The sequence below is a fragment of the Pteropus medius genome, unplaced genomic scaffold (genome assembly GCF_902729225.1).
Source record: "Pteropus medius unplaced genomic scaffold, Ma_sr-lr_union100, whole genome shotgun sequence".
Lineage (NCBI taxonomy): Eukaryota > Metazoa > Chordata > Mammalia > Chiroptera > Pteropodidae > Pteropus > Pteropus medius.
In genome coordinates this window covers 2,674,874-2,685,931 of record NW_024351546.1, presented here as the reverse complement: position 1 = coordinate 2,685,931, position 11,058 = coordinate 2,674,874, and the positions used below count along the sequence as shown (strand labels likewise).

At 39.8% G+C, this 11,058-nt stretch overlaps 1 protein-coding gene across 1 annotated transcript; it reads right to left on the bottom strand.

Annotated features, from left to right (window-relative positions):
* Positions 1-4,518: 4,518 nt before the first annotated feature.
* Positions 4,519-10,712, bottom strand: CSTL1 (cystatin like 1). The gene is made up of 3 exons (XM_039843628.1): positions 10,494-10,712; positions 6,940-7,053; positions 4,519-6,237 (listed from the first exon to the last, which is right to left on the bottom strand). Exons 1-3 carry the CDS (start codon positions 10,710-10,712, stop codon positions 6,154-6,156), a joined length of 417 nt encoding a protein of 138 aa, XP_039699562.1. The 3' UTR covers positions 4,519-6,153.
* Between the last annotated feature and the right edge of the window lie 346 nt (positions 10,713-11,058).

Genomic DNA, 11,058 nt, shown 5'->3' with positions numbered 1-11,058 from the left:
CAAGGTAAAGAGACAACCATCCTAATGGGAAAATATATTTGCAAGCAACACCTCCAATAAGGGCCTAATATCTAAAATATACAAAGAACTCATACGACTCAATAACAACAAAAAAACAAATGATCCAATCAAAAAATGAGCACAGGACCTGAACAGACACTTCTCCCTAGAGGACATACAAATTGCCAACAAATATTTGAAAAGATGCTCAACATCACTAGCTACTAGGGAAATGCAAATCAAAACCATAATGAGATAATATCTCACACCTGTTAGAATAGCTATAATCAACAGGACAAGTAATACCAAATGTTGGAGAGGATGCAGAGAGAAAGGAGCCCTCATACACTGCTGGTGGAACTGCAAATTGATACAGCCACTGTGGAAAGCAGTATGGAGGTTCCTCAAAAAAACTAAGAATTGATCTACCATATGATCCAGCAATCCCTCTACTTGGTATTTACCTCAAAGACTTGAAAACCCATATCCAAAAAGATATTTGCACACCAATGTTCATAGCAGCATTATTCACAGTGGCCAGGACATGGTAGCAACCGAAGTGTCCTACGACAGATGATTGGTTAAAGAAGTTGTGGCACATATATGCAATGGAATATTACTCAGCCATAAGAAGAGATGAAATACTGCCATTTGTAACAACATGGATGGACCTCAAGATAATCACGCTAAGCGAAATAAGCCAGACAGAAAAAGTTGAAAATCACATGATATCGCTTATATGTGGCATATAAACCTAAAAGCAACAAATGAACAGGGCAAACAGAGACTCAGGGACATGGACAATGGACTAGTGGTTACCAGAGAGTAGGGAGTGGGGGAGAAGGGAAGAAGTAGACAGAGTAAAGGGGTCAAATATAAGGGAATCGGGGGAGGATGAATTGAGTAAAGGGGATCAAATATATGGTAGCTGAAGGAAACGGGACTCTGGGTGGTAATCACACAATAAAATATATAGATGTCAAATTATAATGGACACCCAAAAATTATATAATTGTATTAACCAATGTTACCCCAATTAACTTAATAAACAAACAAACAAACAAACAAATAAATAAATAAATAAAAGAAACTTTTAACCATATGCATCAAGAAAAAAAGAGAAAGGACCCAAATAAAATTGGAAATGGAAGAGGAGTGACTATGGACTCCACAGAAATACAGATGATTATAAAATACCACAAGCAATTATATGCCAATAAGTTGGACAATCTGGAAGAAATGGATGCATTCCTAGAAATATATATATATCTCCCAAGACTAAGTCAAGAAGAAACAGAAAATCTGAACCGACCAATTACCACCAATGAAACCGAATCAGTCATCAAAAAACTCCCCAAAAACAAAAGTTCTGGACTGGATGACTTCATGGGTGAATTTTATCAAACATTCAAAGAAGAACTTATACCTATTCTTCTTAAACTATTTCAAAAAATTCAAAAGGTGGGAAGACTTCCTAACTCTTTTTACAAGGGCACCATTACCCTCATTCCAAAACCAGACAAAGACATTAAGAAAAAAGAAAACTATAGGCCAATAGCCTTGATGAACAGAGATGCAAAAATCTTCAAAATATCATCAAAACGAATTCAGCAATACTTTTAAAAGATTATGTACCATGATCAAGTGGGATTTATTCCTGGGATGCAAGGTTGATTCAATATTCACAAATCGATTGTTGTGATAAACCACATAAACAAAATGAAAGATAAAAATCACATGATCATATCAATAGATGCAGGAAAAGCATTCAAAGAGATCCAGCATCAAATTATGATTAAAACTCTCAGCAAAGCAGAAACAGAAGAAACATACCTCAACACAATAAAGGCCATATATGACAAATCCACAGCCAACATCATGCTCAACAAGGAAAAGCTAAACGCATTTTCTTTAAGATCAGAAGAAAGACAATGCTGTCCACTTTCACCATTTTTATTCAACATAGTACTGGAAATCTTAGCCACAGCAATCAGACTAGAAAAAGAAATAAAAAACATCCAAATTGGAAAAGAAGAAGTAAAACTGTCATTATTTGCACATGACATGAAGTATATCAAGAACCCTAAAGATTCCACCAAAAAATTATTAAAACTGATAAATGAATTCAGTAAAGTAGGAAAATACAAAACTAACATTTAGAAATCAGTTGCATTTTTATACACCAAAAATGAACTATCAGAAAGAGAAATTAAGAAAACAATCCCATTTATAATTGCATCAAAAAAATACCTATGAACAAATTTAACCAAGGAGGTAAAAGACTTGTATTCAGAAAGTTATATCACTGAAGAAAGAAATTGAAGAAGATAAATAAATGGAAGCACATTTCATACTCATGCATAGAAAGAATTAACATCTTTAAAATGTCCATACTACCCAAAGCAATCTTAAGTTCATTGCAATCCCTATCAAAATACCGATGGCATTTTTCACAGAACTAGAACAAATAATTCAAAAATTTAAATAGAACCATGAAATATTCCAAATAGCCATGGCAATATTGAGAAAGAAGAACAAAGTTGGAGATATTACATTACCTGATATCAAACTATACTACAAGGCTGTAGTAATCAAAAACAGACACAAAAACTGGCACAAAAACAGACATATAGATCAATGTAAGAGAATAGAAAGCCCTGAAATAAACCCACACCTGTAAGGTCATTTAATCTATGACAAAGCAGGCAAGAATATACAGTGGGGTAGAGACAATCTACTCAATGAATAGTATTGGGAAAACTGGACAAATACATGCAAAAAAATAAAACTGGACCACCTTCTTACACCATATACAAGAATAAACTCAAAATGAATTAAAGACTTAAATATAAGACCTGAAACTGTAAAACTCTCAAAAGAAAACAGGCAGTAAATTCTCTGATATTGTTCTTGGTAAAATTTTTTCTGATATATCTCCTCGGACAAGGGAAACAAAAGAAAAAATAAGCAAATGGGACTACATCAAACTAAAAGGGTTTTACACAGCAAAAGAAACCATCAGCAAAATGTAAAGACAACCTACTGAATGATACATCTGATAAGGGGTTAATATCCAAAATCTGTTAAGAATTCATACAGCTCAAAACCAGAAAAAAAAAACAACCAACAATCCAATTCAAAAATGAGTAGAAGACCTGGATAGGCATTTCTCCAAAGAAGATACAGAGATGGCCAATAGACATATGAAAAGATATTCAATGTCACTAATCATCAAAGAAATGCAAATTAAAACCACAATGAAATATCACCTCACATCGGGCTATCATCAGTAAATCAAAAACAACATGCTGACGAGGATGTGAAGAAAAGAGAACTCTTGTGCACTGTTGGTGAAATTATAAATTGGTACAGCCACTATGGAAAACAGTTTGGAAGTTCCTGAAAATATCAAAAATAGAACTACCTTACAACACAGCAATTGCATTTCTGGGTATTTATGCAAAGTTCAAAATACTAATTCTAAAAGATATATGCCTCCCTATGTTCATTGCAGCTTTATTTACAATAGCCAAGATATGGAAGCAATCTAAGTGCTTATCGATAGACAATTGGATAAAGAAGATGTGATACTTATACACAATGGAATATTTCTCAGCCACAAAAAAAAAATTAAATCTTACGATTTGCAATGACATGGATGGACCTAGAGGGTATTATGCTAAGTGAAAAAGTCCCATAGAGAAAGACAAATACCATATGATTTCACTTGTATGTGGAATCTAAAGAACAAAATAATTGAACGAACAAAACAGAAACAGACTCATATATACAGAGAACAAACTAGTGATTGCCAGATGGGAGGGAGCTTGGAGGCCTGGGTGAGAAAGGTAAAGGGATTAAAAATTACAAATTAGTAGTTACCAAATAGTCACAGGAATGTGAAGTACAGCATATGGAATATAGTCAATAATATTGTAATAGCCATGTATAGTGCCAAGTGAGTACCAAAGTAATAGGGGAGATCACTTAGTAAATTATATAAATGTGTAACTACTATGCTGTACACCTGAAACTATTATAAATAATATTAAATGTCAACTCTAATTAAATATAAAAAAAGTTAACATTTTTTTAAAAAATTTAAAGCAAAGCCATAAAGTTTAGTAAAATACTATAAAATATATATAAATAAAACAATTAGGCCACATAAATAAAAGTTATATAAAAGTAAGAACTTAGAGGTTAAACAAAGTTTAAGTCAATAATTAACATAAGAGAGGTAAATTAAGTAAAAATTTTAAAATGTTAAAAGATTTTGAGTAAATTAGCTCAATCTTGGACATATACACATCCTATTATCCAATTATTCCACTCTTAAGTATGTACCCAACAGAAACATGTGTATATGTCCAACTTTAGACGTGTACATGTGTTTATTCATAATAGCTAGAAACTATCCAAAAGTCCATTATCAGTAGAATGGATAAATAAATTGTGGTATATTTACACAATGGAGTTCTACACAATAATAAAAGTGAACTATAAGTACACACAACATGAATTCAGGAATATATTGAGTGAAAGAAGCAGTAACAAAACAACATATACTGTATGATTCCACTTCCTAAAAGTCCAACCAATAGGCCAAACTCATCTAGGATCTTAGGATCTGGACAGAGGTTGCCTTTAAGGGCTCCTCACTTGTATCATGGAGGTAAGAGTTGCTGGTTTAATAGGGTTGTTATGATGACCAAATGAGATAAATAGGGCAGCAAGCCAGTGCCAGGCACTCAGTCAGTGCTCAGTGATGTTAGATCTGCAAAACCAAATACTTCTGGCTTCCCTCTTTTTAGCGTAACAATTTAAACACCTTTAATCCTTCCATTCCTTCCTCCTATCTCCCTCTGGCCTCTCAGGCATATTTGAGATTTTTGCTTGTATGTTTATTCTTGCCCTTTGGAAATCCTCTCTCAAGTTTCTAGTATGACTATGTTAGTGGGACTTATCCCTGGGGAGGAGACCAACTAGTCCAATGGTACACTCTCAACCCATATCCACTCCCCATTTCTGATCCAGCATATACCTTCTCTGCTCAACAATGAGTCACATGAAGAAAGGCACCATAGGTCTCATCCCACCAGCAATGAGCACATGGAAGGTTCCTGAACTCTCTGAAGAAAAGTCCCCTCAGTCAGTCTGAGGCTGCTGTCCTTGGAAAGGTCTGCTTGCAAAGCTGGCTTTGGCTGGAGTCAGTTTCCCTACACTGATATAAAACCCCTTAAATAATAAAAGGGCTTCACTGTATCTACATTGTACAATGTGATCTGTGCTGAACATCTGCTTTCTCTGTGGGAGTCTGAAATTTGGATGCATGTTAGGCAAAGGCTTTCTATGTGACCAGTTCCAGTGAAAGCCCATGGCACTGAGTTTCTAAAGAGCTTCCCTAGTAGACAATATTTCGCATGTGTGGCCATAAGCAAGTCCTGCGTAACTACTCTGGGAGAGGATTCTGGAAGCTTGTGTCTGGTTTGCTGGGACTTTTTCTCATTTGCCTTTTCCCTTTGCTGATTTTGTTCTGTGTCCTTGCACTGTAAGGAATCATAGCTGTGAATGTGACTCTATGCTGAGTTCTGAGAGTCCTTCTAGTGAATCAATTGATCCTAGGGTTTGGTCTTGGGGATATCTAACACACACACAAGACATGTGTCAGTCACAGAGTTATATGTGCATAGGGAAGAAACAGCTCCTGCAAGCTTGGGCCAGAAGTCAGGATGTGCCCAAATAATGAAATGCCTCAGATATATGGGCTGAGATTCCTGTAAAGTGTTAACAACCTTCTGCTCAAGTCGCACCAGTGCCCTAAAGACCACTGAATATGTACATAAGTGAGTGTGAGAATATGTGTGTGAATGCATATTTGCATTTATGTGAGTGTGGATGTATGTGTGCTGTGTGTATGTGTGACTGTACTATGTGAAGGTGCAAGAGTGTGAGTTAGTTCGTGTGTGTGTGTGTGAGTGGATGTGTTTACTGTGAATGTGTGTGTGATAGTGTAAATGCGAGTGTATGTGAGTGCAAGTGGGTATGTAGCAAGACCCTCCTGAGGGCAATGAGGTCTGTCCAGAAGTCTGTAACAGAAAGTGCACAGTGCAAACATCTAAGTTTTCATCAAGAATCTTTGCACAAACTCATTTAGGCCTCCAGACAGGAGTTGTTCCAAAGCTGGTAATAGTTCATCCAGGGCACAGTGTACATCAAAAAATTGCAAATGAAACTCTGTGAAAGGAGAAAGACCACAATCAGCTTTCAGGGAAATATTTTTTGAAGACAAACAAAAAGCTCCTGCCTCTCAGGCCCTCACCGGGGAGTCTGAACCCATCATTGAGGCTGTGCACCAACCACATAAGTGGGCAGGTTCTGCTCACAGTCATGAGGTAGGGGAAGTGGGGTGCCAGGCTCAGAACAGAAATGTTGCCTGGGGCTCTCCATGCCCAGTCATGTGAGACCTGGAGCGACATGCCTCGAGATCCCTCCTCCCAACCCCAGTCCTACATCTGCACCCAGGTACAGGGAGACCCTCATATCTGTCAGTAGGTGGAGCCATCAGGAAGGACCAGAAAAAGGCGGGGCACAGGCTAGAAGACAAGGAGACAACTTGACAAACCTCAGGGACCTAGAGAGTGCGAGCTGACCCCAGAACAAGATCCCCAAGGAAAAAATATGCTGTTTCCATTGAGGGCCTAGAGTGGGCCAGGTGATCTGGAGGCCTGGGGCCAGGCCTATGCCAGCCCTGAGGTGGGGGACTGCCCAACGAGAGAGCCTTCCTCCCACCCTAAGCGGCTCTAAGCCTGTGGCCCCACTCTGCCCCAATCTGCACAGCTGAAAAAGCTGTCAATGTCCAACTCATGTTAACTTTTAAATTTTTTACTTTCTCATTCTTAATCAAGAGTCCCTTCTCAGATGACTGCCACCACACACCTTTTTTAAATTCTTCTTGCCTTGAATGGGGCACGAGTGACTTTTTGTGCTGTTCCTTTTGCACTTGGTCCGACTAATCTTCACAGTAACCAGATACTCCACTCCCGACGTCAGCTATCGAGAAACAATGTCACTGTTAGTTTTGACTCAAAGCATCCAGTTGCTGATTCTCTCCAGAAAAGGCTCAATGGAGAGTGAAGCCCCAGGAGCCACAGTCCTTGTGTGTGGCTCATCCACCAAATCATGGTTTCCTCCTCCCCTCAGGCTGGTACCATGGTCCTTCATCAGCACCCACTGTATGTGCAGCCCATTCCTTTGCTCCACACTGGCTTCACTGTTGCAGTCACAGATGGGTCTCACCTGTTTCCTTTGAGGGAGATAACACACCGAGCTTGGCTTCCTGGCAGCCCAGAGCTCCCCCAGGTCTGTGCACATGGCCCTCAGAATGCATAGAGCTGGCTACACCTTATTCTTCAACTCTCCCAGTCCCTTCAGCCATGTCCTTCCTCCCTACTCTCTTTCCCAACCAACCCAATGAGAGACAGTCCAGCAACAGAGCTGAAAACACAGGCTTAGGAATCAAGCAGATTTGGAGCATTTGTTTCCCACCCACTAACACTGTGACCTTGAGCAAGTGCCTAGAAGCATTGGTTTCCTCATTTACAGAGTACAGATAATAACTATGCCTGCTCAAGGAGTTATTACATGGGCTAAAGAGAAGCATGCATTTCACTGAATGCATAAAACATTTTAAAGTAACTTAATAATTACAAATAATTAAATGTTTTAGCAAGTGTTGGGAACATTACTCTGAAGCAGCCATGGAATTGGGAGAATGTCAGAAGAGAATTGTGCTTGAGTTCTGGATTTACCCCTGCCAAGTCTAACATCCTGGCCAAAGTCCTTCCACCTCCCTGAGTCTCAGTTTTCTCATCTAGAAAATGGGGAGAACAGTGCCAATTTCTTCCTGTGGTGTATCTGAATGGTGAATACATAGACCATGGAGAACGCACACCATGGCTACTTCCTGTTGTTGAGATATATCTTCGTGTACTCATGTTCAAGTGCGAGGTCTGAAGACATGAGGGCAAAAGACTGGGAAAGCCTTTGGGGGCAGGTAAGCCTCATGTCCAGAAGTGAAACTAACAAATGGTTTATATTGGAAACTGGGCTGGATTCCCCAATAACTGTGTGAACTAGAGTTCTACCTGGTGAGGGGAAAAGCTCCTGAAACTTTCTGCTTCCTTGTCCAAATGCAGTGGCCAAACCAAATAAGAAGGCTTGCACTTCCTGGAGTGGCCATAGAAGGAGAGAGTGATCACACTGGCCTTGGGAGGAAAGCACCCCTAGAAAACCACAAGAAGTACACTGTGGCAGGGGAGGGGGCCTGAGGGCAGTACCACCATCCTGGTCCCTGCATCCAATGAGAGGACCTCAAGATAGGGCTCCTGAGCTCTTCATCAGAGGACAGTTCCATCCAGGCATTGGTATCTTTCAGGGCTTGTACCAAGCACTATCACACTGGCCTTCAGCATCCTCTGTACATATGAAGAAACTGAAACACTGGCCATTCTAACATTCTAGTACAAAGTGTTTTCTTATTATTAGACTTGACTTTTAAATAACAATAGAAATAATCATAATGATACAAATATTTTTACAAGTGCTGCTTCAGTCTTATTCAGCCCACTTTGCAGTGAGGAAAATGAGGCCTGCAGAGTATGGGTGGCACTTGACCAAGATCCCACAATTAGGAAGATATGGTTGTTAAACCCAGAAGGTGCCCACCTCCTACATCCCTTTGTGAGATATTAGGATGAACACAATCCTGTGGTAACATATGTAGGGATACCCAGGGATCCTTGCCCCAGGTCACCCAGCTACCAAAGGGGCACACTCACTCTTGTCAATTCATCCATTTGAATGACATCAAAAGTTTGCTCACAATTCTTTCAGAATTAACTGTTAATGGCAATGGATTGATTCCACAAGACAAGACTCCTCAGATTCTCGGGTTTATCTTTGAGAGGACTGATGGGGAAAACACAAACTTCTGCAAGAACTTTGGTCGAGGGCCGCCACCTTGTGGCTAAGTTACTCAATGTTCTTGGCCCTGACTAGCACCGGCAAATGTGTGTTACTGAGATAGGAATACGCTGCCAAGTGAGACCCATTTGTGTCACATTAACACTACCTGCCCCTCTCTGCCCCATGCCCTGCCTGGTTTCTCCTGTTCCCGCTGACCCTCTCCGATCAGAGCCCTTTTCTCCTAGTCGATTATTTTTTTTAATACAGTTAATTGAAGTAAGATGTAGTATTGCCTCTGCCTTACCTTACATAGTTTACTGACAAGGAAAAAATTAAAGAGAGAAAGAGATAGTGAGAGAAAGAAAGTGAGAAAAAGAGATAGAACTGTTAGTCTGTTAATGGTTATGGGCCAACTAACAAGACTGCTCACATTCCTTCTATATCTGTTGGAATTTCGGATTAATTTCTAGGTGGCTATTTTCGCAGATTATTCTAGCCAGGCCCCATTGGACTCTAGGAGCCTCTGCTTCTTGTTTACATGAGGATTTTAGGGACTGCTGCCGACGGCCAATCCACAGGAGCAGACATTTCTTTTTGCAGACTCTGTGCCTATCCCAGAGCTGGCCTTGATTCATTTTCTACCACCCCTTTATCTATAGCTAATGTAAATTCTTTAAGACAGCTTACATCTTTCTTTTCCCTACCCGCTACTTGATACATAAAAATGCTTGTAAACTCCAAGACAATGGACATATATGTCTTTAACACCTAGCCATCTGCTAGTGATTTGCACTTCATGTCCCAAGACTGGTTTTCTGACAGGCATTTTTTGACTTGGTAAAACCTTTCTTAAAGATTTTCTGCTATGGAGGTTAAATTTTTTGTTTAATTTTACTATCTGAACTTAAGAGGAGGTTATACCAACATAAGGGGTTTTCAAAAAACTTTTCTTTCATTTATCACCCTTCAACTGATATCAGAAAACTTTATACATAAAACTATATCTGCTCGAAGCATAGTCCTCATTCTCCCTGCTCTCCTGGCAAAAAACAAACAAACAAAAAACCCTCTGTGTAATTCCAGGTTTCTGCAGAACACAGCTAGAAAGTCCAGACTTAGATTTTATAACCCTGGACATTGAAATGTTAATGTTGAGGGGAACCTGCAGAGAACATTTATATTTTGCCAAATGAGGCCATCAAAGAAAGCAAAGTTATCCTCATTTGCTTTTACTCCTGTAGGACCTCATTTCAGAATGAAAGATACTTCTTCCCAAGGGATAATAGTTGAGAACCTCAGGGGACATTTGTGCTTCAGACTAAGACTGACAGTGAGGGATTCATTCCAGTCCATTTTGGAAGTGTGGCTAATGCTAGGTTCTGAACCACTCTAGACCTTGCCCATTCCAAGTGAAGCCATTTCCAACTTGATGAAAAGATTGTTTGGTACTCTGTGGAAGCCCCACCATATATCTGCATGTCTGGATAGGCAAGAATGCCAACATCCGGAGAAACTGAGGCACAAACCTGCATATGACTTTGAAGTAGCTTGTCTACTCGAAATAAGTAGGTGTCATTGCTCACGTTATTGTAGTTTTCAATGAAGAATTCGAGTGTTGAATTCATGTTTTTCTTGCTCGTTGACTTCTCCTGGAAGCCTCCCCACCTATGAAAGTGACCCAATTTGGCCACCAAGACCAGGACAGCTAGCAGCAGCAGATGGTTTCTCCAGAATCCAACTCTCATCTCTGCAGCCTCAGAAACCTCTTATCCACTGCACCTTCCAGGGTGCCAGGCTCAGGATCACTCGCTGCCCCTCAGGAGCCTTCACCAACACAAGCTTTCCCAGGAAATGACTGCCTGTATTTAAACAGAGACTGAGATCTGAACCTTTTTCTTCCAAGGCCCTGCCCACAATTTGACCAAAGGACCAGCCAAGAAAATATCTCTGTATGGCTGCCCAATCCACTCCCAGGTCAGGTCATTTTCTACTCCCATTTAGTTCTTTGGTGATTCAGACAAGCATAATTTCTAAATACCCACCTTCACACCTAGCAAGGAAGAAATCCCCCAGAACAGATCTTTACAATAC

Excerpts from the sequence above, each read along its gene's own strand:
- CSTL1 (XM_039843628.1), bottom strand. The coding sequence starts at position 10,712 with ATGAGAGTTGGATTCTGGAGAAACCATCTGCTGCTGCTAGCTGTCCTG. Across the intron at positions 7,054-10,493 it reads TACTTCAAAGTCATATGCAG|CTGACGTCGGGAGTGGAGTA; the intron begins GTTTGTGCCTCA and ends GTTTCTCGATAG. Across the intron at positions 6,238-6,939 it reads GCAAGAAGAATTTAAAAAAG|AGTTTCATTTGCAATTTTTT; the intron begins GTGTGTGGTGGC and ends CTCCTTTCACAG.